The sequence below is a fragment of the Vollenhovia emeryi genome, unplaced genomic scaffold, assembly GCF_000949405.1.
Source record: "Vollenhovia emeryi isolate VEMERY1.0 unplaced genomic scaffold, V.emery_V1.0 DF939171.1, whole genome shotgun sequence".
In the NCBI taxonomy this organism is placed as follows: Eukaryota; Metazoa; Arthropoda; class Insecta; order Hymenoptera; family Formicidae; genus Vollenhovia; species Vollenhovia emeryi.
Genome location: NW_011967195.1, coordinates 1341142 through 1369086, shown reverse-complemented (window position 1 = coordinate 1369086; position 27945 = coordinate 1341142). Strand labels below are relative to the sequence as shown.

Here is a 27945-nt window from a genome sequence, read left to right as displayed (position 1 = left end):
GAGGCTTTCGCGCAGAGAGACTAATACTTTTCCCTCGCCGTTACGAGGGAGATTAAGATGAATTTAATGCCGTGTTCGAGATAAGTACGTCACGACGGCTACGTCAAAGATAAATTCTTCTAAAGAAGAATTGTAACGAATGAATGTACAAAGAAGAGGCATTTCGTTGTCCGCGGTCTCTCGCGTTAATCGTTAATGGTACAATAGCGCGGAGAGAGCCCCTGCGAATCTTTCGGGATTCTGTAGTTCGCGAAGATATCAGCGATTTCGACATCCATACGCGACGATAATCTCTATCCTTGACACAGCGAGTAACCTCATGATATTCAAACCTGACCGCGCCGAGCGCGTTGACCCTTTCTATCAACACTCGCGCATTAATCTTTAATTTGATAGAAAAATTAAGACTCATCGAAGTCATCCGGTCTTCTCGAAAGGTCCGCGAGGGAGAACGTAGTTTAAATCTTCGTATCCGAGTGTCGGGACGCAGCTTTACGAGCTCCTTTAGGAATATCAATAATTTAACTATGACGTTACATCGCAACGTGAAATACGAATAAAATACTAACGTATATGCGGAATGTATGTAAGTGAGAATTGATATCGAGGTAGAATGCTGGCTATTTGAAAGAATGAGACCTCGTACATTAATTATGTATTTTAAACGTATCGCGACAATTTCTTTTATTCAACGCTCCATCCAAAATAAATATTTCATTTGTCTACTTTTTTTTATCGTCCACCTTGGAAAACTTGGAGTAAGAAACGTGCGTATAGACATATTGCTGTGTAATTCGCGCGTAAACAGAAGAGATTCTTTCCTCTGGTTCCGCACGAGACGCGCGAACGTTCAGTTTATTCTGTTTCCCGTTTCAAGTATTCGATAAAGATATAAAAGTGAGCTAAAACGCAAAACTCTTGCATTCTCTTCTCAGTAGAATCTAATACTCTTTATGTGTCGCCTTATACATATTTGCTCTCGATACATTTACTTAGCTCGCTCCAATACGCATCCTTTCCACCGAGGAAAGTTTTCTATTTAGGAGAAGTCGGAATCGGTAATCTGCCTCGGTCTTACAAACTTTTGCGCTTCTGCTGATGATCGAAGAATAGAAAGAAGAGCGAATGCGCGGATGCAACGGCCGTTGGGGTTGCATTCAGCCCTCTATATAGGGGCGGAGGGAGGGGGGTAGGTAGGTCATGAAGTACCGGGGTACTTTGCAGCAAGGGGACGAGCGACGAGGCGCATTTTCCGCTTTACTTACTGCCTGAGGCGTCGACCGCCAGGAAGAGAAGGAGACAGCCGGCGAAGACGGCCGCCCTCGCGAGCCCCATGGCTTTCTCTCCCCGAGTACCGCAAACTACTTTAGCACTACTCTCGCACAATCAGCGGTGACACGATCGGCGGCCACGGGCGAACACGACAAAAGCGTCTGCGCTTTTCTTCGTGCGTGCTTTTATGCTCTCGCAGCTCCCCACCCGCGCTTATAAATCTTTCCTATGCATGTTGGGCCACATACGTACATATGTCCGCTCTCCGGGCCGGGGGCTCTGTCACCACCACCGCGACGCAGGAGATAAAGAGATCCATCTCTACTAAGAAGAGGCGAGCGCTGACGCGGAAAGACGACTTATCGAAATTTTCCTAGCCCCTATGGTAGATTAGATGGACCTCTGTAATGAACCTTGCCTAGATGCACCCGCTCGACGTTATCCCTTATAGGATACGGTTTATCATGGAAAAGTTGTTTCCTGTTACCGCCCCTTCCCGCGACTGCGTCAAATATACGACAGTTGAGTACTGTGCACTCTATTGTTGATATATTATTATACTATTGTTACTGTATACGTTTATATTAAATATATAAATAAAATAGAAATATATCGTTTCCTCGTATTTTCTCAGCGCAAAGCCGAATTTACAAAAAGGACTGATTCGTGTATTTAAATGTAATATGCAATATATAAATAAGATAAAAATATATCAAATTAATAAAATTCGTATGGCTCAAACGTGATAAACACAAAATTTGAGAGAATAAAGGACTAAGAGCCGTGACAGGGTGTTAGTGTCTAATTATTTAAAAAATATATCATTTTCTCGCACTTTCTGAACGCAAAGCTAAATTTACAAAAAGGATTGATTCATGTATTTAAATGGCCAATAGACTAGGGTGTAGTCTAATTCGCGTCCACTATTTATACGGTGATTCTTCATGAAAAACTGAGTCAACAAGCTAACCAGCATTGCTCTTTAAACGGACGCATGCTTCGGCGATGTTCCGTCCATTTAAAGAGTGATGCTGCTTGACTAATCTTTATTTAATAATAACTGCTTTGTGAAGCATAATTTGAAAAATTGGCCCGGGAATTTTTGACTCAGTTTTCGTGAGGAATATCACTGTACAAATGGTGGGCGCAAATTAGATTACAACCCGTGTACACGCGCGCACGCACACACAGGGACTACTGAAATATATGAAAACAGTGCGAGGCAGCAATTAAGCTCTTTCAAAATAGTTGCGCCAACAGGGTAGTCTCACGAATCCTTTGAAAAGATAGGTAGACCTTTACGTTTGTCACATGTTACGCATATGTGTAACACGTGACGAAACTTGCCCCAACCGAAATGCTCTTTTTGTGTTTAATGGCCACAAGTTTTCCATTACATTCAAGTTATGGTGCTGTATTGACCCTTCAAATACATTTCCTTTGGTCCACATGTCAAAAGATTATCGTGTTACAGGAGGAAGCCTTTCCACCCTCATTTTTTATAGATTCTTTTAAATTTTTATTTATAATATTAGTAGAGGAAAGTCTCCTCTCTATTATGAAATAGGTTTCTAATATGAGATAGCGAGTTTTCAACACCCAAATTCAACCACAAATCTTTTATCACAACGATTAGACAATCTAACAATGAACTCTTCACTAAGTAAATTGCACTCCGAGGGCAATAAATTCATGATGGAATCAATTGATGATGCCTATTAATTTAACAGAAACCCTCGCTATCCCATATTAGGATCCCATCTCATAATAGGGGACTTTCCTCTGTATCTTTTACAGCATTAACACTAAAAAATCAACTAAGGCCCATATATGATATTGTTCTAATATTTCTATTGTATATTTCAGTTTTTATTGTCTCTAAATTTTTTCCTTTTTTAACCCTTTTTTCCTACCAAACAATTCGTATTTATTCTCTTTCATTTTATATTCTTGTTTCAAAACAAAAAAGATACGTATCTTTTAGCAAAACCAAATTATTTTCGTAGTGATACAATTAAGCAAATTTGCGTCATTGACACCGGATGTGTTTAATAAATTGTGGTACATTTAACTAGAATGTTTCTCCTCTGGCGAGAAGAGTAAAACATATTTAATAGATTCTTTCTGAACGTGTCTCATTTTGTCTCTTTTCTTGTAAGAGAGAAATATCTTTTGAATGTAAAGATGTGGATCTAATTTGGCCAAGTTTTCACACAGTGCGTCTATCAATCTGTAAAACACGTGCTATATGACCTTAGGGTATATTTACGTATTATATACTCATTATGATACCAAGTACTGATATCATTGTTAGTTTGCACTAATCTCTTGAAACCGTCCTGAATAACTCACTGATGTTTCTGACCACGTGCATTCAGATTAGACAATTTTAAAGAAGCGATACTTAGCCGTTGTATAATATTCAGACAATTTTATTGAAACATTTTTATCGAACGATAAAATATGACATTTTTCCTTTTACAATTTCTTATTATTTTACGAGAAATCCATTTATCTGTATTATAAATATGCTTGTATGGCTCTTAAATGTTTTTATGTAATACACATAAAATGTATATTTGTATATAACAAAGGAAAATAAAAGTAACATAAAAGAACAATCAAAAGAGCGGATCTTTCTAACCATAGCTTGAATAATTCACATAAATATGTAACAATAATGTTCATTTCTACCAATGTAGATTAACTTTAATCGCATGGTTTCATTTACTTTTTCTTATCTTTTTCAGTTCTAAAAATTATAAAAAGGTAGAAAGAAATTAAACCGAGATTAAAATTAATCTAAATTGGTAGAAATGGACATAAATAATATGACAACGTTATTAAAAGGTGATAACTTTTCGCTTTTATTTACGTCTGCGTTTGATGTTTCTAAATCAGTATTTTTAAACTACGATTGATAATAAGTTTAAAACATTTAGTAGACTTTGACTAAATGATGTCGAGTTTGTAAGCAAGTGACTATTTATAACTTTTCAATTGAATTTTCTTGAATTTATACCGTCCCATGTAATACAAAATGTGACATTATTAGACGCATCTTGCTATTTAGTTATATGATTGTATTGTATAATGGTTATAATTAAATTCAGTTACAAAGTCTAAATGACAATTATTAATGATTTAAAAAAATCTTTTGAGACAAGCATCAAGAGACAAATGTCCTTTCCACACTCAATCAAAATTAATATTCCATAGGCATGAAAATTCAATTCACTGTTGAATATTTTCCTTCGAATTTAAACACTGGACATAAAAAGACTCCAATTTGTTTTTATTTTAAGTATATATTAATCTCACATAAATGTTAAATTAATATTCCATCTCTCTGCGAATATTTTTAATTTTTAAAAGATTTAGTTACTGCAGTTATTCTGAATTTTTATGCACGGCAAAATTAAATTTATTCTTCTAATTTCTCGTTTTCATTTCAAATATATACTTATCTTGTATATGTTGCTAGACCGACAGTTTATCGGTCAGCGGAAATAGTAATGATCCTCGGCGGTTCTCGCAGTACCACTGAATATCCATTTCTTTTTTATACAGAAATGTTTTTCTGTCCGTCGAGTTATTTGGTACAAAAGATATACGCGCACAGAATAATAAATTTTACGTACACATGGATACTTATACATTTTTTTCACGAGAGAGAACGAAAGGTACAGAGATGATCCAAAAAAGATTCCCTGATATTCAAGAGGACTCTGGCAATTATATTTGTGCCCGTTACACTTTTCGCTGATCCACATTTGTAAGTCGCTCATCTCAGTCGAAACTAAAAATATTAAATATCGATTGTCGTTAAAAACCCGCAGAAATTCTGTCATTTCTTTTAAAAACGGGGTTCACCTGGGCACGATATAAAGAAACTGGGTGAACGCCTATTTCACGAAAATAACTCTAACCAGAATTTAGTTTAATCGCGTTATCGTGAACAGCCGTAAGAGAGTAAATAACGCAGCTACCGAGAGATTATGAAGAAGCAATGAGTGTTCAGATACAGTAATCGCACTATGTGTTATATGCCTCATACGTATTCTTTTCTTTCTTTTACGACTTTCTCAAGTATTGGAAGTAATATTCGATGGTTGCAAAGTCAATTCACGCAGGACAACAATTAGATTATACTTTAGAATCGCAAAATTTCAGTTTATTTTCACAGACACTGCGATCTATGGACACTTCTAGAAGAAACAACTATAATCTAACTTGTGATGTCACACGAGTAAATAGTGAGTGATTGAAACGAAACAGAAAAAGAAGAAAATATGGCAGAGTAAGATGATCACTCGCGAGTCTAAGTAGACAATTTAAAACTAAATTAAATAAATTTAAAACAAAAGGAACTAAAAGTTGTTTCTATGCCGAGACACGGACAGGGAAAATTGTTTCTATGCCAAGGCACATCAATAACTACAAAGATTTTAACACCGAGAATTTCAAAGTTTTGACGTCTTAAGATCGTCGAAATATCTGCTAGAACTTAGTCTTTCAATCAGTTTTAATACAATTTTATTTTAGTGAAAATTTAATTATTTAGTTTTAATAAATGGAAACTTGCGATAAATAATGGTCTTCAATTAAATTATTATTAATGGAGAGCCGATGCTAAATTAATTACATCCAATTTACGGTTTGAACGCCATTCGTTTGGTACACATTCTGGTACATGGTATTAAATCGAAATAATTAATTCATTATTTGCCATTTGCGTAATTCAGATGGTAACACACTTATGTTATACGCAATCTACTGTAATAACTTTTCATCTGCTTACACACAATAAAACATACATGATTTCAGTACGAGTGAAGGATATAATGTACGATAAAGATTATAAAAGTGTAACGTTGAAGACAAAATACATTTCATCGAAGCCTCGCGCCTTTCTATTCGACTTTTCAGAGTGCTTAGTTAAGAGAAATGCTATCTCTCTGACAGTGAACTCTCTTGATCTCCGTCGATCTTTATCGATTCACGTACGACTCTTTTCGCACGATGGTCGTCAGTGCGAACACGAATAATATTCATACGAGATGGCACAAGTGCATCGACAGCGAAGACCCAACGGCTCAAATAGAGCTCGTTTCTTTTTTCCTCCCCGGATCAACGGTCACCGTGTTATCGGGCTTAAATTATCCGACAAACTTGTAACTAACATTGGCATCTGGTGCCTCGATGGATCGATGGCGGAGGACATATAAAATTGTACGTCGGGAGCTGGCGACGTAGAGATGGGTGGGTGGTAGAAATCCGGACGCAGGAGATTTGACGCCGGGTGCGTTTTTAAATAAACGAATCGTGGAGATATCACACTCGGGCCGTACCTGTTCACATCTACAAACGTGAAATAGGAGGACACTTTATTGCAGTAGACGTTTTTTTAAAAAAACTGGACTACACCCATTGGACCAAGGCTTCCATCTTGCGTCAAAAGTAACCACAACGACTATTTGCCGTCACACGCATTGATTAACTGAATCCATTTGATAAAGTAAATTATTAATTATAATATATAAAATTTTGTACGTTGATCCGAATACGCTGATGAAGACTAAGTATAGTCGAAACGTCCGTTCTACATACGCTTAATCTGCTGTACAACTATTTCGTTTTAAGTTATCAATTTAAATATAATGTACGTTCCATATATGTTTAATCTTTTGTTGCTCGCATATGTATAACCTTTTAGTAGCTCGTTCTATTATCGGCCTCTTCCTATGTAATAAACGAATCGTGATATCTCTTCTTGTTCGCAACTTTTTATTCGCCACGGTATCCGGGGCCATCGAAAACCAGGCCTGGATACGAACGCGATGATATGAGAAAGATCTTTCCTCAGCGTGAACATTCCGGGTCTCTCGTGTCCCATTAATCTGCCGGCCCTTCCCATTTCGACATCCCGTGTTTTAGGATTACAACACGCGCCGGGTCCCTTTGTGACGTCCGCGTTATAAATTGTATTAAATACAACGGTCTCCGTAGCGAATCCATGTCGTCGATTCACATTAACCGCGTTGTTAGATATTCACTGCGGAATTATTAATCGCGAGTTAGTACAGCCGCGGGAAATGTCGAGTGCCCGTAGAGGATTGCAGGACCTTCCTGGGCTCCTTCGTCGGAAGTAAATTGGGAATTCTGTTTTTAACCGTGTTATCCCGTTTGCAATTTTACTCGTTTCGCTCCCTGAAAATAAACGTACCCCGCGCGCGTTGCCACGTCGATTCTATAATCGACGCGGCAGGCTAAAATTATTATGTTATTTACGTCGACGTTACATGCAAAAGCGCATCGGTAAATACCGATGCACACGTTGCATTTCCGACATTTTCCCGGGCAGATAGTATTGATCTAATTATCGGCAACGATAATTTTCGTAAATGCACTTCTCGCCACCGACATTTAGTCTAAATTGAGGTAACGGCAATCTAAATGCTCCAGATCGATAATCGCCTACAATCCGTAACAGTTTTACAAGATTGATTAAATTGGGTCAAACTAAATTAATTACATTTTAATGTATACCACTTTCGAATTGTATTTTTATACTCGAACGCGAAGCAGTTTGATATACATTGAAATTTTCTTTCCCCTCGCGATACTGTTTATCGCGTTGTCCAAAGGATACATCCGAATCTGTTTGAAGATTATTACAATCAACGGCTCAAAAATGATTCATGTCGTTTATCGGCAGATATGTATTTGTACGGGCTTTGTGGAAATTAAAAAGATTCGATAACAATTGATAACACTTCGGGCCATCTTGCGCTGCAATGGTAAGCAGCCGCACTGCAATAAGTAGTGTTATTTGAAAATCAGAGAAGCACACGTTTCTGGCGGGGATACAGGCATTTCGTTGCGCGAATTTTAAAATATCAATACCGGGAGCTATCGGGCCAACGAACACGATGCAATCTACGTTTCTATCATCGTTCTCAAGCAAAGTTTACGACCCCTATTGATGCGCAGCCATGTATGTCTCCGAGTATGTATGCTTGACTGCATCACGGAATACGCGATCACCAACAACGAAAACCCTCGGTTCATATAAAACTTTGATGTAGCACGTTTCATTTTGAGCATCGGGCGTTTTTTTGTCGACAAATGTGTCTTGAACATGCGTGCTGACGTGCGCAATTTTAAGCTCTAAAATCATCCGACGTGTATCACGACGGAGTACGCGTATCAGTGAGTAATCGTCGAAAATATCACTGAATATAACACGGAATTGCCTTGTTAAACAAAAGTATATATTCCTTTCGTCAATTAAACTTTTGTTTTCCAATTGTTGTTGATGAAAAACGCACACTAGATATTAGCAGTGGAGCAAACATGTTGAGATAATTACATATCCATAAATATGAGGCTTCGAAGACCATTAGACTCTACTTTAGTCAATTACCAAATATTAATACGTCAAGGCCTTTATTTTGATTAAAGAATTGTGTCGTTTCACGTGTCTTTAATAATCTCTCTTATCGAGGATACGTTTCTACGGCTCTACAGAAGAATGGAAAACGTTTGGTTTTAATCTGCTAGCTCACAGTAAAAAGATTATAAAACGATAGCAGAATCGACTAGTCCTGCCGTTTCTGTTTCCTACAAAAATATCCGAGAGGTCGATAGTTAAAAAGCTATTCCGTGTTACCGTGTTATTGACATTCGTACTTATCTTTATGTGTGAGAAATAAATCCGGTTATTTTACCGTTAATAGTTCCATTAGTCGTATTAGATGACCGATAAACAATGTATTTTTCGATCGCGATCTTTTCTCTTCCCCCTGAATTTTGCCTAATAGAAAGCAAACTGATACAAGAGCAAAGAATTACCCAGGTATTCGCAGAGATATTTGGTGCATTAAAAAAAAACAGGCACAACTCATCTGCGCAATATTACGGTTAAATTCGAAATTTACTATTTGCGGTGTCTGAATCCCTGGGGATTCGGTAGGCGAGTATCTCATTAAAAGTTATCGAGAACATATAAGTTTGCCCATAACGCCTATGCATTTAAAGCTTCCAGAACTGTACAATTTGTTATTAGTTATATGCCAAACTCGTTATGTCCACAGATGCTCCCTCTTTTTGATTCACGCATCGCCCGCTCCACACAATATCATAAGTGCCATACGATATCTATGCATCTATCTGCAATGAAAGATACTCCTGTGGGTCTCGTGTTTCTTCCTAGGGAAAATAACGCCGCGGTAATTGTACACTGCGGAAGAATTAATTAGCACAAATCCGCAGGAGTTATGTTTTCAGTTTCTTTCGGCAATCTATTTCCGTACGACGGACGCAAATCGCTATAATTACTTGTTCGAACGTACGACGAACCATCGTTAGCTTTCTACCTTTTCCACGAAACTGGTTATAAATAAATGAACTTTGAATCGATGCGACCGGAATAAAAAGAGAGACATGTAAATAAGAGGTCGACGTTGTCCAGTAGGTGCTAAAAATTTCGACCCCTTATCCGTCGTACGAGAAGTGTCCCAGAGCTATTCCTGTTTTTTCTTTCTTATAAATATCAGTATCGCGTTAAAAAAAGTATCAACGATGCATCAACAACTCCTATGTTTTACAAACTATTGAGAATTAAATACACCCGTTTTGCTCCTGCAACTTTGAATCTGTAGAGAGACGTGTAATGAAATCTTATATAAATTTTTATCAATTAAATTAATTAAATCTTGTGTTAATTAAATTTTACTCCCCTTTTTCCCGCGACAAGTGATATTACGTTTAATTAAATCGTGCTTAAAAAGAAACTATTATTTCTCATAGCTTTCCTCAAACGGAAATGAAAGCTGTGCCAATAGGTACGCTAAAATAATTATCGCAAGTGTTAGAAAATCCAACGAACGTGTCGTGACGCTGTATGTATATATTTTACGTTACGCGTGTTAATTTGTGGCAGCAAACAGGTGAAGGTGTAGCCGTTAGCTAACGAAATGGAAGGGATATCAACCGGGTATATAAAACTGACGATTAATTAACGAAAACTGTGCCTGGGCTCTCGTGGAAGTCAAGGTAATTCGAACGGCAGCCAATTACATGTGTCTCTTTCGGGGGACGCTCAGATCGACCAACGTCATCCGCAAACACTCCCACGAAGCCGCAGCCGTGTTTTACGCGAGAGACCGAGACGATCTCCCGCGAACGTAGGCAGGACCTTGCGACCGTGCGTGGCCAAACAGTGATCGAAAGAACGTGCGTCAGGTGACGGCTACATGAAAGAGATAGAAACTGGGCGGATACGATTAGGTGCGCACGGCGAGGCGCCCAGCCCGGCGGGCTAAAACGGGTAGGGGTGGATTTTACAGGATAGCGAAGGTCGGACCGGGATCCTTCATTCTCTAGCCCTTGATTTTGCGATCTCCGCTTTAATAGAGGAGGGAGGGCAGGAGGTGTGGGGCTTGTGATCGCCTCTCCGAGGAACGGCCCGAGACTGCAGACATTCCCTGCAGATATTTCCAGACTTGACCGTCTCCCGGCGGAAGACTGACCGCTTTTTCTACTTTGTATGCATCTTTCGTTTCGAGCTACACGGGTGCTGAATGAGTACACGCTCCAACGACCGGCGACAACGCGGCGTCGCCACGTATTTGTAAAATGGGTACGGAACCGCCGTATGTGCCCATTGGGGTGGCGACCGCGGACAGGATGGTGGCACTCGTGATGGCCACATCACCTTTGACCGTATCGCTGCGAAACGTCACATGAAGTCGCAGGGTGTACGGTCCGGGGGTGCTTAGGGCTCGCGGCAGCTTTAATCCGTTCATGGGCGCGTCGGCCGGGGTGGAGGCGAGACGTGGCGAGGCGAGACGCGGCGAGGCGAGGCGAGGCGCGGCGAGACGAGGCGAGACGAGGCGAGGCGAGGCTTGGCGAGGCCAGGTGAGACGCAAGAAGGGCTGAAAGCCACCCCGTCGTCGCTCACCCCGGTGTCGGAGGAGAGGGGTGAGCGCCGGGAGAATGCGCGTTGTATTAAAGCACCGGGTCCTCGCCGCGCAGCGTGGGAGTTAGTTCTGGTGAGGGCGCCAGGCAGCTCACTCACCGAAGTAACCCACCGTCCCAACCCTTCGATCCTCCACATCCCTCGACCTTCGACCAACAAAGCAACCATCCACGGCCGCAACCTCCTCACCATTCGATTCCGTCGTCGCTTCCCGTCGGTCGAGAGCACCTACTTCCGCGCCGTGAGGAAAAGGGGCGAGTCGGCCACTCGTCGCACGGCACCCTCGCGAGGATCACCTCCAGTGCAAGCGCGTCAACGACGGCGTTCGCGAGGGGGTGTGCATCTACGAGAAGCGGTGCTGTCGCGCGACGTGCCGAGGTCGGGTGAGCGGAAAGAGTTACGCATCGTGGGAGACGGAGCGAGAGAGCAAGAGAGGGAGAGACCGAGAGTGAGAGAGTGAGAGAGAAAGACCAAAGGAAGAAAGAGCGAGAGGGAGGGAGAGAGAGAGAGAGAGAGAGGGAACGTTTCTCGTCGCTCAATGGAACACCGGCGCGGCCGGTCGAGATCGTCGGCGACGTCAGCACGGGAAGTCGGGCAACCGCGGGAAACAGCCTTTAACCTTTGAAATACGCCGCGCGATTATAGTCGCAGACCAGACATCATCATAAAAGACCGGTGTTACAGGCCTATAAAGAAAAGGGGAGAGAGAGAGAAGCAGAAGCGGGGGTGGGACGAGAGACGGAGGGGGGAGAGTAACTGCGCTAGAACGAGTCATTAGGGCAACCTGGAAGATTTGTCCCGGTGACTTCGCGGTGACATCGCGTCGTCGGTGACTCCGATCGGTGCCGCCCCGGTGTAACGTCAAACACCGCGCGTACACGTACGCACGTACGCACATTCAGCGCGAGCGTAGCGGACGAGAGCGAGCGGACGGGCGGGCGCGCGCGCGCGCTCGCGCGACATCACACGCCCATATATGAACGGCCATACGGAAGCGGAGCGTGGTGAGCGATGAAGATGCCAGTGAATGAGTCGCACCCTGCCGTGTGTGACCGGACGACGTCGTACGTGGTATGATCCAGCACGGGGTGCTGCCAGGGTGCTGCTGACCAGGGGCGAGCATAGATCTCTTCGTGGCGCGCGACCAACGATCGAGCGGGAGAGGAAGAGGGTAGCGTGATGCACGACGAACGTAACTCCAGCCAGAAACTCGGGTGTCCGCTGAGGAGGGCGGACCAGTAACAAAGAAAAAGGAAGGAAACACAAAAGCGCGCGCCCGCGCGTGCAAGGAGGATCGGACGCGGCGCATCCCCTTTCGTCCGAGGACTGTGTGCGAGGTGCACCGCGACAGGTGCCTGGGAGACACATCGCACCAGCGATATCGTAGGATCGCGCGGGGGTAACAAAGAGAGGCTGGACGAAAAGTGGAGATAAAGAGGGAGGAAATACGAGAGGAAGAGAGAGATAGAGAGACAGACAGAGAGAGAGAGAGAAAGAAAGAAAGAAACAGAGGGAAAGAGAAGAGAGAAAGAAAAGAGAAGGAAAGGGAGAGAGAGAGAGAGAGAAGGAAAGGGAGATTAGGTTGAGAAGCGGCATCACGGAACGGCGCGACGCGACGCGGAGGGTCGAGGGAAGAAAAGAGGCCGAGGCGGGAGATCGGGGATCCGAAAGCTCGGAGGGGAAACGCAGGGCACGGCAGATATCAAGAAGCAAGTATAATCCACGTAATGCCCTTGCGTAACACTGCACCTCCTATCGATGAACCGTAATCTCTGTCTGTAACTTCTCCGGGCGTCTCTCGCGCCCGGCTGTATCCTCACTATATATATGTATATATGTATATATATCGACATATCGATACATATATATATATATACATATATATATCGGTGTACCTTTTTCTCTGCCTTTGTTCTAAACACATGTCCTGTGTACCTCTGTCGCAAATACACGCTCGTGTACTACGCCTACTTCCGCGTCTCGCACCGACAAACGCGCACCGCTCTCTGCCACGGCAAGCCTTTGCTTTTTGAACGTTTTTCGGGGCACCTGTTGATATGACCGACCTACATACCACACTGCTAGCCACATTATATCACCCTGTCATCGTCGTACGGCCAGATCATCGGATCCGTCACTCGGGTCCGATACCCGGGGGGGTCGTCGCGTCCCGCGTGTCGGTCCCGCTCGCGCGAGTCGCGTCGCGGCGGGCGCTCGCGACGCGGATTACGCGCGGCCGAGTCGAATTTTCGCGCGACCGCGCGAGCATTAGAACGACTCACGGAAGTCCCCGTGACTTGAACCGCAAAATTATGATTCCTCGTTTCGTAGGTGGCTTACCTGATGACTCGCGATGCAAAATTACATAACGCAGTAACGTAACGGTCTGTGTCCACGATGCTAGACTTGGTCCAAGTTCTAGTTGCGGCTATTCCATAAAAGCTGCGAGTTGATTGGCTACACTATTTCTCAGGACTAGAACTTGGGCCAAGTTGGGCCAATCGCGCTTGCAGCCGCGAAAGATTTTCTTTCATCATGGATACGCGATCAAATTCGGCGCGAGGTGTATCGCATATCGCCCGGCGAAGTCCTCATTGCAATCGCAACCAGATTTAGAGTCGCTGGAGAGCGTTTAAGCTGGAATCGTAGATTTTTAGGACCGGTTTCGTCAACGTCGCTTAATTGTAATCTTAGCTCAACTTATCCTTTGTCCTCTTTCCATTCGTCTCCTTAAAAAGAAAATGAGTTAAGCCAGCAATAAGATTAAAGTTGAGCGACATTGGTGAAACCGGGCCTTAGCTGAACGAGATATCGGGGAAAATACTCGGGTGATTAGTGGTCCGCGTGGGTATCGACATTCGAGTTCGTCACCGAGTCTGAAATTAACTCGAACGAAAGTTTGGCCAAGTACGTGAATCGGATCCTAGTGTACGAGTACGAGAGAGATTTAGAATTTAACGGGAACGTAAGGGCTGAATGAAATCGCGCCGGCCAGCTGCGTCACGGTAGCCTCGCGTAGATCCGCTCCGTAATACGGCACGCTTCGCGAAAATGACTTGGCGGCGTCACGTACGCGGCTTATCTCGCCGGGTTCCCGGGCGAAACTTGGGTAGGCGCGGTTATTTACAAGCGGACGCTCTCCGGATGATCGTTACCGTAATCGCGATCGTCGTAGCTTGATTTCCGCCTTGTGGAAACGATATCCGGGACGCTCGTTCGATACGTGAGAAGAAAGGGAGGCTCGGGACGTACGACAGAGAGGAAACGAAAAGAGAGGGTGGGCCGAGTGTGTGAAAGAGCAGAGAGGTGGAAAGAGAGAGCATTGAGAGAAAATGAGCAGAGAGAGAGAGAGAGAGAGAGAGAGAGAGAGAGAGAGAGAGAGAGAGAGAGAGAAGCAAGAGAGGAAAGGTAAGCGGATGAGGAAACAACGAGGGAGAGGGTTGTCTCTCGGAGAGATGGTAGCTTTATTGGCGAAACGCGAAACGATCGCGGGCGTTTAAACATGAGTGGCACCATCGATTGGTTTAAATGTTGTCCACACTTCGAGCACCTTATACGCATCTATGAGCACGCACGATGAGCACCTCCGATAACCACCTCCACACCGTCGCAGCACTTCTGTTGAATATCCTGAGAAAAAATATATATATATATAAATCACAAGTAAATAAAAGAAAATTTAAATAATCAAAAAACCACCACAAATCTTTTTGTGTTCCTGGCACTCGCGGTTATAGAATATCGCACGTTATTCTCTATTAACGACCTGATTTCAGGACGGTCGGTACAGGACGTGTGCGCTTTATCACGAAGGGAAAGCCAAGGTCGCGGCTACTATCATGGACTACCGAAAGTGAAGCGTATCGATTAGAAGAGCGAGCATAACGCAATCAAATGTCAAACGTGATACACCGTGCGCTCGAGTCGGCGACTTATCCTCGATAGAGACAGAGAGAGAGAGCGAGAGAGAGAGAGCGAGCGAGCGAGCGAGAGATAGAGAGAAAGAGAGAGGCTCGTACTTTTCGGGTCCCTTGCGAAAGACAGAATCCGTGGTACCAATTGGAGCATGCTAGGCAGATCGCAGTCGATGCAGTTGCACGCGTAGCACCGTTGCGTTTTCTATGCAATAATCGTCGTTGTGTCTCTCGTAACATATCGCCGCTCGTGATTTTTTATCAAGTTTATCCTTCCCTTCCTCGCCCTCTCGGTATCAATCGACCGCCCTGTATCTCCCGCCCACCCTACACATACACGCACGCACACACGACACATACATACATATACACGACACACACCTACACACACGCACACACACACACACACACACACACACACACACACACACACACATATATATATATATATATATATATACATGCTCCATCCTCAACTTCCTAGTGTACCTACCGCGAGTTCAAACGAAAAGTCGGCCTAACCCAGAGTTGCTACAGACGTGCCTTTAGACTGGCAGTGAGTAGTAAGCAGCTAAAGAGAGCGAATAAGAAAACACAAAGGAGAGAAAGGAGCATCATTACTGTTCACATAGGTCAATTATAACACCACGCCCAGCCGTATAATCGGGTGCGTCAAAAGTGGTGGTAGAGAAGGAAGAGAGAGAAAAAGAGATATATACGTAGATATATATAGACAGATAGAAAAAGCTAGAAGGGGTAGAAGGAAGAGGGTGAGAGAGGAGAGAAGAAATAGAGAAAAGCAACCTGAAAAGAGTTAATGATTTGTAAAATGGCGGTTTGCATGTTCTGGCTTCTCACCTACGTGGGACAGGGGCTGGACCTGGCGGTGGGCAATCGACCCGTAATCATACAAGTACAAGGCACACAGGGGCTCGACTATCGTCACGGAAGCGGTAGCATTAGAAAGAAGAGCGAGCTGAGCTCGGTAGGCGGTGGCAACAACAACAACCTGCTGCACATGAGGATATATCCTTCCGACGGTCCCCACCGGGACGACCTGTCCAACTGGCTGGTCTTCAACGACGAGCCGCGGATATCCTCGTGGTCGCCCGCGGGCATGCTGATCGACGACATCGTCAAGGAACCGCGGGAGCTCCAGAACGTGTTCTTCGCCCTGTCGCCCGCCGTGCTGAACGTCCTCTATTCCGAGTACATGACGTCGCAGCCGCACGCCGCGACGCAGCCCCACGTCGCGGAGCCCTACGTCCACGACGACGGCAATCACCATCTGCTCGGCAGCCGGCAGCAGGCCCATCAGCGCCCGAAGAAGCGGCGCATCGGATGCCGGCACCCGCTCAGGGGCCCGCTCAGTCTACCGATACTGGTGTGCGACGAGGCTGGCAAGAAGGCTACCACCCTTCAGGAATCTAGACAATCGAATCACGACGATCTCTACGCGGAGCAGAGATTTAACACTGCGACGAGCACGAAGACTGATCTCGCGCGCGCCGAGGCCGGCACCCCGCTTAACTTACCCACGAACGGCGGCTTCGTACCGAAGGCCTTCGCCTACGAGACTAGCGGAAACAAACTACCCGGAAGCAAGCGGAGCCAGATCACGATCGGACGGCGTTCGATCGACGCGCAGGGGGAATCCCCGGGACATCAGGCTCAAGCATCCTCGGCGTCCTCCGCCGGCGCGAGCATCGCCTCGCAGCTCATGTTGAGATCAATCCGGGGAAGCATACAATACGACGTGCCGCAAATCGGTAAGTACCGCACGGTATCGCTCTCGCTGTAGACGAATTAGCCCACGACGGCGAGATTGATTGAGCGCCTCCCAACATTTTCAGGAGTTGTTCGGACACGGGCTTGGCCAAATCTGATAATGTACAAGTTACAAAAATCTCCTCTTTCCCTCTTTTCCGTCTTTCCTTCTTCTCTCTTGACGTGAGATAAATATTAAAACATTCGCATGGGGTTACCAAGACGCTCCATCAATTTTCGGGGTGGTTGTGGACAAAGAAATGACTTTCCGCAAAAAAAAAAATCAATTGGATTAAGCTTTTATCTGATGAATTATTCGACGCACGTCAAGGTGTCTATCGTGCGATAAGTTATACAGATATGGTAATCCATTTTAAATATTCCGATAACCTTAAATGCCCAATTCCCTGATAACGACGTGAGTGCGAACTCTTTTGAATATATTAAAACGCATTTCAACTTTGGTAAAATATATAATTCCCTCTCTCGTCTTTCCCGCGCGAGTCCCTTGCAAAAAAAAGGTATGGATTAAACATGAGTTGGAAGAGGGCTCTAGTTTTGCGAAACTTGATAATGTAATAATTGATAAAATAAGAGGTGAATCTTCCAATTACTTTTCGTCCCTCTCTGGTGTTCCACTCGCTCAATTAACGTAAGTCTGAGCGCTGAATCACACGCGTATGTGGAATAGAGACGCGAATTTATATTGGGATATTCTCATACTAAGACGCCGACCCATTCACTTTAAATCTTTGGCCCGTTGTGCAAATTAAAACAGACGGACAAAGATCGAAAACTGCAAACGAGGACAGCGAAGAAAAACTCTGGAAACTCAAATACGTAAAAAATTCGCGATATTACGAAATCAAGTTGTTCAAATTCATCTCTGTGTCGCGCAATTGGGGGAACGAAGAGTTTGGAAAAGAATAATTCACGACTGGAATTACACTTGTTACCAGAAAATGAATTTAATCGCGATTATTTTCATTCTAAAACACCAGCCCATTCACTTTAAATCTTTGTGCAAATTAACACAGACGGACGAAGATCGAAAACTGCAAACGAGGACAGCGAAGGAAAACTCTGGAATCTCAAATACGTAAAAAAATTCGCGATATTACGAAATCAATTTCGTCAAATTTATCTCTGTGTCGCGCAATTGGGGGAACGAAGAGTTTGGAAAAGAATAATTCACGACTGGAGTGGCGTATCAGATTACACTTGTTACCAGAAAATTAATTTAATTGCGATTATTAAAAGAACTTGAACAAGAGCTCACTATTGGAATTGTATTGTAAAACGTGCGTGCCCTCGTAAATCTCGATTCCCCGCAAAAGCTCCGTTCGCATGAAAACAGTGGAAGTCGTTTCTAATTTTTTTTGAAATATGAGTCGAATGAGTGCGTGATGATATGAATATACGCGGCACGAGTTACACGAGCGGAACGGGTCTATAAATCCGAATGAAACGCGTCGCGCGGGAGAAATACAGACAAAGCGCTTCGGCAAATAAAGAAAAAGTGACGAAACGCTGTCGCATGAGCGTTGCCCGCCGTCCCTCCCAAATTTATTGATCGAGGAGAGGGAGAGAGAGAGAGAGCGAGAGAGCGTCGGCTACGGGGTGAATCCGCGACAAGAGGATGACGAGGAACAGGGGTATGCCGGTAAACATCCTCCCGGTCGTGCAGACGGCATTGAGAAATCTAAAACGTGAGGAGCGTGCGGAATGCCGGGGGAGATTTCTTTCCATTGAAAGTTTTCCTCAAAATGCCAGAACCCACTTTGAAAAGCGAGACGTTGTGTAAAAACGTAAAAACCAAGTGCGCTCGAGCGTTGTTTTTATCATGTGCTGATCTGTTCGGGTCACGATATATAAAGCGATAGGTCACAATGTAAAATGCTACGGGCGCTCGTTTTGCCATCGCGATTATTATCGCGATGGCGAGCTTAACATCGAAATTTACACTCGTCGACCCACATCCCCCATCGTACATATTTGGCATTACATTTGCCGCCTAAGACTCGTCCTACGCGCTTACGAGCGAGATCTCCGTATTAAACAGGTGGCACAGAGAACTATGCGCTAACCACATTTAGCGTGCACTGAGCACACGGGCTTTTGAAATACACCGTCACGCTGGGCAAATAACACGGAGAATCAGTCACCGACGTTTAATACCGTACAGTGGCGGGAATATCGGGCGCTGAAATGTACACTTGGATATTAACACGGCGCAGCTGCCGATTAACGCCGATGAAATTTGCATTAACTGTCACAGCGGAAGTTGGAAAATTTCGACGCGGCGATTGCCCGACGACCTAATCCGATTAATCGTCGCTTTAAATAATGGGAGAAGTGCCCGCCTCGGTGAACCGCGCAAGCTAGAAATACCGAAAAACGCTCGCGGCCATCGGAAAAACAGACATTGACGAAGTAACGAAAACAATAAACGAAATGATAGAAATTCCATATGGAAGCTCCAACGGTTTTATTACGTTGGAAAGACGATACTAGGCTCCTCCTGCATCTTTCCGCGATACCTCTCGTGCGCCATTTTTCCGATTTGGCCGAGATATCGGGTAACGTTAACGTTTATATGCGCAATACCTGTACGTTCTATCTAGGTATAATGTCAGCTTCGTACCAACGGATTGAACAAGGATTTTTGCGATCCTATTTACAGAATGCCCAGTCTCCGAAGACGGAATGGAAAGATTCGCCTGCCCGACCGCGGATAGAATGGGTAGATTTCATTGCATCGACGATCACGTTCTGTGCGACGGCTTTATAGACTGTCCCTCAGGCGAGGACGAGGATAGGCAAGCCTGCATGTTTTACAAAACCGTGAGTAAAATTATGTGCGACTCGTATCTGCCTTTTTCTTTTAACTGGAGGAAGGTCCTCTGTCATGAGATAGTAGGTTTTCAACGTCCGAATTCAATCACATTATCTCTTCCCGCTAAACAGATTTCACTCCAAGGGCAATAAATTCATGGTGGAACCAACCGATGGTGCCTATTAATTTAACAGAGACTCTGCTATCTCGTGTTAGAAGCCTATCTCATAGAAAATAAACGAGACTCTCCTCTATAAATATAAATAAAAGAATAGATTCCATATATACATAATGTATATCGATACATATCTCTCCGTGTGTATATCATACCTTTTCGGTTCCCGTGTGTATCCCTACGTGTATCCCTAACGCGAAAGAATTCTGACAAATTTGGTCCACTCCGCGAAAGAGAAACCAGTCCAAGTACAAAGTAGCGCGCGCCTTAAACCTTGGGGATAATGTCACGCGTTTCTTCCAGTCGGCGATGCTCAAATAATTCTAGAAGAAAGCCTTTGTGCGGACGTAAGAATTCCATTTAAATTTTCATCATCTGGTTAAGGCTAAAAGATACGCGTGGCTATATGGATTTTGTATTCTATGTAAAACCTCCCTGAACTTTTAAAGTGACTTTCGTTATAAAGTTCAAAAGAAAATGGGGGCGTGTGTTTGCGCTAACCGTGGGTGTAATATCAAGAGCCCGTTTTCTGACTCGCCGGTAGCGTTTTCCGGGGAGATTCGGTACAAAATACGGGAACACAATCTTTTTGATAATTCACGCACCATCTGCTTGCACGTGTGGAAAACAGCCTGCGATAAATTCGCTTTACCCAATTTCCCTTTCAGCGTTTCCGCGTCAAGGGGATGCTATCAGCGCTGCGGGGGGGGGGGGGGGAAAGGGATAGAGATCCCCTACATAAATTAGTGTAGGGATCTTATCATTGAAATACTATTGATAAGATCATTCCGGATAAAGAGAACGTGCAGCAGTGCCTCTTACCTTTGCAAAGGCAACGCTCAATATTACCCCTACGAAAAAGTAACGAAATTATTCCTAGAAAATTACTGCATATCAGTAATTGGCTCATCGGAAATTATTGATGTACAGTAATTTTCTAGTAATTATTTCGTTTGCTTTTCCGTGAGGGTATGACCTCGCACAATTCGCTAGACTAGAGTACATTAAAGATTCTTGACCAAACGCTCGAATATCGGATCTGGCATGCCACGAGCCAACCGGCTAAGACAAATCGTATTTGAACATCATAACGCTTCAATTATTAATCGTAATCACTGCGCGGGCAACGCGCGCATACGGGAAGAGGATTGCTCGCGTAGCGAGAGTTACGGAATTTTCATTTTCCTCTTCGCCGACAATAAGTCGACAGAGATAATACAATCGTATTCCGGTGTGTTTCAGACGAAAGCGCATCTGGACGTATTAGCGGATGCCATACTACGATGGGCGAGAGGACGCTAATTCCTTCTTTGTTGACGATGAATCTCCAAGCTGTACATAAAATCACAAGTCTGATACGTCTACTTCTTTATATATTCATCGATATCTTTTTCTCCTACATTAATCTATTTTCCGGAAACTGTTTTCTCTCTATGTTTGGCGCATAGAGACGTTCATATTGAAATCAAACTCAGGGGAACGTTAAGATGAACCGTCTCTCTCTCTCTTTCATTTTCTCTATTTCCTTCTCCCTTTCTCTCTCTCTCTCTCTGTCTTCTCTCTTTCTCTCCTTTTCTCTTTCCCAGAAGAGAATACGGTCGCTCGACTTAATCTCCGAGAGGACACGGCATGGTTCTAACTACATTAAAAATCGGTTAGCAAGGTCTATCGTAACCAAAATATCCTCACATAAAGTACAAATTAAGGTGTCCGAACTTTTAGGATGTTATAAATAAAGTTCGTAAGAGAGTTATGGCATTTTAACGCCGCTGTGTATGGCGCACGAAAGTACCCGACTTGAATAATTTCAGTTCTATAAGCATCTACCAGCTATATACCAACACACAGATGATGTATTACGATTTCATATTGAGCGATTTCCGCGAGGTCGTAACTAACTCTTTAACGACTTTATTTTGGTACAATAAAGTAATTTTGAAGACTGAGAACTATTTACTTCATTCCCAGAGTAAAACACGCGGCTTCGCCGTCGCGCGCCGAACCGGTAGGAACGAACGTACGTATCGTTTTGACAAGGAATGGGCACGTGTACCTAGAGACTTCCTCCTAGAGTACTTCCTAAGAGATTGTAAAAGACAAACAATGTACTCGCGTTTAATCAAACTGCTCCGCACGACGTTGACGCGTTTAAAGCGAATCGTAATAATAATGAAATCAACGTCGATCCGGTCTTCTGGTATCGCGTACCGTCACGAAGAGACGTCTCCTTCTCGCCTTGTGCACGCTCTATGTTGTCATGTCGATATCTCTAAATATTTATTTCGAATTTAATGGAAAGGATGTCCGAATAAAAATATTTAAAAAAAAGCAGAGCGAATGCTTTCAGCGGAAGAAGGGATCCTTGTGAAGATTAATTGCGCTTCACCAAACCCGCTCCGAACTAACGAGTTAGGAAATATTAGGGATTTATTAGCAAGCCATCTTGCTGCCGTATACACTTTGCGTTCTGCGACATTTATTTACAAGCCTTTATCACACTTATTCAGAAATTCACTAATATATGTACCGATATTGCTGTGAGATTGACGAAAGATGAATTTCTCCTATGTTAAACATTTGATGTCCAAGAATTATGACTTAACGGTAACATAAATAATACATATATGTTCCAACTATCACAGGTAGTTTTGTACTTTCATTTTCCATACCAAATAAAATATATTCATTATTATTAAGGAAATACCTGGTGCTAGAAGTATATATTGTCTTTCACATTTGTAGAAAGATAAATGAGGAAAAACACGCATATATATATATACACACACAACATACACGTGTGTATAAGCGTGTATCAATTATCAACAAATATCACAAGGCATTTACGAAAATATTATCACTTTCTGAGATTCCTATCTTTCCACAAAATATGTAGAATAAGTAGACATAACTTTATCTTTCGAGGCAGACTTATAACTCTTATCTTAATAACACTTGTTTATGCGTATGGAAAGAAAGATGCATCCTCTCGTAACTACAATATTTTCCTCGCAAGAAACATGATCGATGTGCTGTGCCGCTACGATCAACTATGTGTACAATGTGGTGTAATCGTGTATCCATTGCAAATTCGAAGCATATGCTAAATATTAGACTGTGACTCCGGATTTAACAGTATCGCATTCACGGAACCCACATGCTTTGCGAAAAATTCATCGCTTACCTTACGTTTCGCAAAGTCGTTAAATTGCAAACCATCCGTTTGCAGCGGCACTACCTGCGTCTGCGTTCTGTTCGGGTACTTGGATCCATTAAAGCTACTACTTTTAACGGAACACATTTTCCGCAACCCTAACACTCCCGTCACTTATATACACGGGTATTCTGTGGATGTTCTTTGCTAAGTCGTTAAATTGCAAACTGTCCATTTGCAACGGTACTGCCCGCGTCGCAATTTCTTGCGCTTCTGTCTGGGTACCCGGATCCATTAGAGCTACTAATTTTAACGGACCATTTTCCGCAACTCTAGCGCTCTTGTCACTTATATACACGGGTATTCTTTGGATCTCCGAACCGTTTTTTACAGCTAAATATTTTACAGGTTGAGTGACATTTTGCAATAACACTGTGCGATACTGATCGTCGATCGCTTTTGGATACACGTGTAGATTATTCTTTTGCTTCGGTGGTAACGACGGTACATCTCGCATAGTGTTAGATAAATGAACGTAATCATCTACGCTGTTATTGTAGCCTCTGGAGTCGCGTAAATTTTCAGGCTGAGCAGTTTCTTTACAATAATGCGCTTGTCCCTTATATTTGCGTGGATAATTGGCAGAATCGCAATAAATATACTGTTCGTTGAAATGATCCGCATTCTGATTAATTTGATAACTGGTGCGCTCTGCGTCTCTTTTATCAAATATTTCCAGGCATGATTTTTCTTCGATTTGAATGTTTTGGGGAAAGTCAATTGACGTCGGCACTCTGTCGTTAGCACTATTGAAAATATTTTGATTCTGACTGCGTGTATTTTTTCTGAAAAGCAATTGCTTGTTGGTTTCCAACGCGTGTAATTTGGTCTGCCGAGGAAACTCTTTTGTTGGCTCTACATTGAAATTAGAACTCGCACCTTGAAGGTAGTTAATCGAACGATTATTTGAATGAAAATTATATCTCTTTAGAACTGGCGAGACTTGGTCTCGTTGAGGCAATGTTCCGGAATATGCATTTGTATCGTGTGAAGCTTCGTAAGTTCGCGGATACAAAGAGCTATTGTATCGGTAAAATACGTTTTTCTCGTTATGTTCCCTAGGATACATATTTATATCGAAATGTTCGACTTGGGACTCTTGCGAATCCTTTATTCTCATCGTTCCAATTTGAGGCTCCTGTATTTGTTGATCAAATATCGCGTTCATTGTACTAGATGTGGGAAGATTTTCCGACACGTTTGGAAATACAGTTTCATATTCTTTCTCAATACTATCGCTTGGATTTCTATGAAAGTTACTTTCACACTTCTTGCATAAGCCTTCTGCACAATCGTCAATTATCTGTACAGAATGATTAGGTTTTTTACTGGTGACGTAGTTATATCGACGAAGGATGGTAGGTACTCGTTTAACATTCTTCGCATTACATTCATGTGTTTCGTTGTTGCATTTTTCAGATATGTTTGATGTACAGATATCGGAAACAGTAGTCGGCAATTTTGCACGGGAATAATCTTCTGAAAAATGTCTCTTTGATACTGTGGAGTCATAAAACATTCCACTTTTGCGAAACATTGTGGATTCTAAGCGTTTCGAATTTTCACCGTGTCGTAAATTCCCATAAGGAATGTCAATCGAAAAATCATCTATATCATGTCGTTTATCTTTCGAAAGATAATTAGCGTGCTTAGAATTTTTCTGAAAATCTAATTGAACAAAATCTTTATCGTTCATAGAATAAAATCTCGTTGATTTCGAAAGTGGACGAATATCTTTGAATGTTTTCGAATGTTGATTATCATTATTTTCGCAATTTTTCACGACGGAGTCATTTGTATTGGGTTGTGCAAAAGTATTTCGTGATGAACAAAATGCAGAACTATTGCGCGTTGCGTCATTATTTTTTTTAGGCTCGACATGTAAACGGGACCTGCGAATCTTTTGAGGAGGCGAATCTTCTTGAAGACGAGCTGCAGTGATACGAGTTTCACTGCACTTAGGAACTTCGAATTCGACAGGTGAAAACTGCGAAACGTCCGAGAATGAACAAGCTTGATGTTCCACGGAGCGTGTAGGTTCCACATTCTCCGATTCCTGATTATTCCTTTTGCGCAAAAGTTGTTGACGAAAAGAATTAGCGTACGCATGTTTTAATTTTTTAATTTTTGTTGCAACAGGATCTGGAATTCATTATAAATAACGATTAAGAATAAATTACTGAATAACGAGATAAATGATCACGGATTATAGTATTTTCAGATTATATAATATACCCGAATAAGTTTTTAGAATGTCCGTCTCAAATTTTTCCGCAGAAATTTTGCAGAACTTCATAAAGCAATTTAATGGGTCACATGGATGCTTGCTCTTATTTGAATACTCTGTTTCTGTTCTATTAATTCTACTTTCCTTCGCGACATCAGTGTTATCTGATATTCTGAAACAAATGTTTTATTATACACCATATTTATACTATAATACACAGTCTTATCAGATTTAACAATACAACTCCTGTTACTTACTGCGCAATAATAGTTTCAGATTGTTCTCCGTCATTTTGGAAGAGCCTACGTTTACATACGTCTTCCTTCGAACCATGTCTCGATTCGTCGCTGACACTTTGTTTAATTGTGTTAGAATCTGTGACTTCAAAGAGGTTTTCTTCGCCTTTCTTTCTAACAAGACATGGCTTCTGATTCCGACTGCAAAAATTAACACGTATGCAATCTTTAGGCAAAAACATCTCTGTATTTATACGAAAAAGTCTTGTATAGCTTTGCATTTTCATTACAAGTACAGAAGACAATGTACGCACCTTGGTTTCAGAACAGGGCTTTGCTCCAGGGTCCATTCCAAGCTACTCTTCATACAATCTTTATTCGACGATTGTTCAGTGGTTTTATCCTGCGTCGGTACACTCACTATACATCTACAAGATAATAAACGTTTATTAATTACAAAACTGTATGCACTCGGCCACGTCGAGTCTAAGTTGGTAATGCGCTTACTTGGATCCTCGAGTGTCACCGTTAAAAAGTTTCAACGCGTCCGCCTTCAGCCGGGCTGTGTGGAATGTACTTTGCGACTTGTCCGCTGCAAGACATTACAAGAGATTAAAACAGTCGTGCGATTCCGTTATCGTTGTAACAAATAAGCTTTGACCGCGGTACCTTTCTGGATCTCTTTGCCCTTCGTGCCATTTCTGAATATACCAGCAGTCTGAAACAATCAAGTGCAAAAAGCGCTCAGACGTGGATATCAAGCGATGCCGTTGCGATCCCATCAGACAAGGTTACTCACAGGTTCCGGCAGAAGTCGGTTGCAGATCTTTCCTTGGTTTGGCTTCTTCCGTTTGCCATCCTTCCCAGCGTTATCCTGGGACAAATTCCAATATACGTGTCAGTCGGGCGAGAATAAAAGGCGCGTTAAAAATTCAAAGCAGCTCGTGCAAATTACATCTCGTCCACGCGGCGGCTTATCTGAGAGCTTTCTGTAAGAGCTCCGTTAATCCCTGCGCACGTCTGCCTCGCCACGGAACGTAGACTCGCAGACTACGAGAGGGATTACTCGGCCACGGGCGCGAATAATTCTCTCCGACAGCGGGTTGACGGTCCCGATGAAACCGCGCAAACCGGGAGACCGTCCGGCAAGCAGCGTACCACCTCGAGTCGACACCTAACCTAACCTAACCTAACGTTTGCGGAAGCCGCCGCGTCTCCATGTCGGCGCGGGCGCTTTTTGAAACGGCGCCGACTACCGATAGTCGCGAGGGTACCGTCGCCTCTTCCACGCGAGGTCACTAATCTAGTCCGTCGAGTCGGAGAGCTTCATGCTGCAGCGATCGCCGGCACTACGTCCCGCGGTACGCGCGTACGTCCGAGTGTCGCGTTTGCGTGTCCCGCGTGTCCCCCCGCGCGCGATCGTTCTTAGGCGCGTTCCGTTTCACGCGTGATATGCACGCGGCGCCGTTTGTCCCCCTTCAACGTCCGGCGAGCGACGAGGATAAACGGCGGCGTCGTGCGTGAAGCGGAACGCGCCTCTTGAGACTCGGCGCCGCGCGCGCGTCCGCGAGGCCGCTCTCGTCCCCGGGAACCCGCGCGGAGCGGAATCGGAGGGGGTCGTGGACGCGCGACCTACCAACTTCCGCTTGGCCTGCAGGATCTTCGAGTGCATCCGGTCGAGGTCCCTCTTCCGCCGCTTCCGCCGCGGCCTCGGCGTCGACGCGTCGTCTCGGTCAGTGCTGCCCCGCGCTATCTTGCCCATTTTCCCGCGTAATAACGTCCCCCGGCAGATTCTCGAGCGAGTCGCGTATGTATATTGCGTGTCGAAATCGCGTTTCGCGGCGGACGAGACGCAGACACCGAACGCGGATCGACGACGACTGTGGAATGCCCTCATAACTTCGTCCTTCACGCATTTGTTTACCCTCACTTTCCCTCTCACGGCAAGCCGCGCGTAAGTATTTCTTTTTTTTTTCTTGCGCCTGGACGTCTTCGGGGGGAGAGAGAAAGGGGGAGAGAGAGAGAGAGAGAGAGAGAGAGAGAGAGAGAGAGAGAGAGAGAGAGAGAGAGAGAGAGAGAGAGGAGTAACTTGTAAATCCGACGCGAGGGGTCGTCTGAGCGGGAACGATGGTGGATTCGAATACCAAATGGGCGAAGAAAGCTCGTGATCGGTTAACGAAGGCGCGTTTAATTATTTTCGGATACGTGTTTGACCAGAACTTAAGGGGTCGTGCCACTTTAGCGGCCCAAAACCTGTGCTTGTCTTTAACAATTCTTTTTCGCAGTTAATACACCATACAATGAAATAAATCTTTTTGTAAAGCA

The 27945-nt window shown here is 43.7% G+C and overlaps 4 protein-coding genes across 5 annotated transcripts in view; 2 read left to right on the top strand and 2 right to left on the bottom strand.

The window, feature by feature from the left end:
• Positions 1-1447, bottom strand: part of LOC105563826 (apolipophorins) — a 32242-nt gene extending 30795 nt beyond the window's left edge. The window contains exon 1 of the mRNA XM_012015763.1: positions 1266-1447. Within this exon, the coding sequence (XP_011871153.1) occupies positions 1266-1335 (70 nt within the window). The 5' untranslated portion in view covers positions 1336-1447. The remainder of the gene's footprint in view (positions 1-1265) is intronic.
• Positions 1448-15915: 14468 nt separating this feature from the next.
• On the top strand, positions 15916-22580 carry LOC105563827. The gene is made up of 3 exons (XM_012015765.1): positions 15916-16937; positions 19619-19779; positions 21189-22580. Exons 1-3 carry the CDS (start codon positions 15986-15988, stop codon positions 21246-21248), a joined length of 1173 nt encoding a protein of 390 aa, XP_011871155.1. The 5' UTR covers positions 15916-15985; the 3' UTR covers positions 21249-22580.
• Positions 22404-27476, bottom strand: LOC105563828. The gene is made up of 8 exons (XM_012015766.1): positions 27257-27476; positions 26420-26494; positions 26290-26338; positions 26128-26212; positions 25935-26048; positions 25642-25821; positions 25393-25556; positions 22404-25299 (listed from the first exon to the last, which is right to left on the bottom strand). The coding sequence occupies exons 1-8, from the start codon at positions 27380-27382 to the stop codon at positions 23231-23233; spliced, it is 2862 nt and encodes a 953-aa protein (XP_011871156.1). The 5' UTR covers positions 27383-27476; the 3' UTR covers positions 22404-23230.
• LOC105563829 (solute carrier family 22 member 5-like) overlaps positions 27333-27945 on the top strand; it is a 27252-nt gene continuing 26639 nt past the window's right edge. Inside the window, exon 1 of one of the 2 annotated variants that reach the window (XM_012015770.1) lies at positions 27333-27352. The gene's annotated coding sequence lies outside the window, so the exon portion shown is untranslated. Of the gene's footprint in view, positions 27353-27510; positions 27575-27945 lie in introns of those variants that run through there. The other variant, XM_012015769.1, reaches the window with a different exon arrangement.

Excerpts from the sequence above, each read along its gene's own strand:
- LOC105563828 (XM_012015766.1), bottom strand. The coding sequence starts at position 27,382 with ATGGGCAAGATAGCGCGGGGCAGCACTGACCGAGACGACGCGTCGACG. Across the intron at positions 26,213-26,289 it reads GGGCAAAGAGATCCAGAAAG|CGGACAAGTCGCAAAGTACA; the intron begins GTACCGCGGTCA and ends AATGTCTTGCAG. Across the intron at positions 25,822-25,934 it reads AGCCCTGTTCTGAAACCAAG|TCGGAATCAGAAGCCATGTC; the intron begins GTGCGTACATTG and ends TAATTTTTGCAG.
- LOC105563827 (XM_012015765.1), top strand. The coding sequence starts at position 15,986 with ATGATTTGTAAAATGGCGGTTTGCATGTTCTGGCTTCTCACCTACGTG. Across the intron at positions 16,938-19,618 it reads ATACGACGTGCCGCAAATCG|AATGCCCAGTCTCCGAAGAC; the intron begins GTAAGTACCGCA and ends TCCTATTTACAG. Across the intron at positions 19,780-21,188 it reads CCTGCATGTTTTACAAAACC|ACGAAAGCGCATCTGGACGT; the intron begins GTGAGTAAAATT and ends GGTGTGTTTCAG.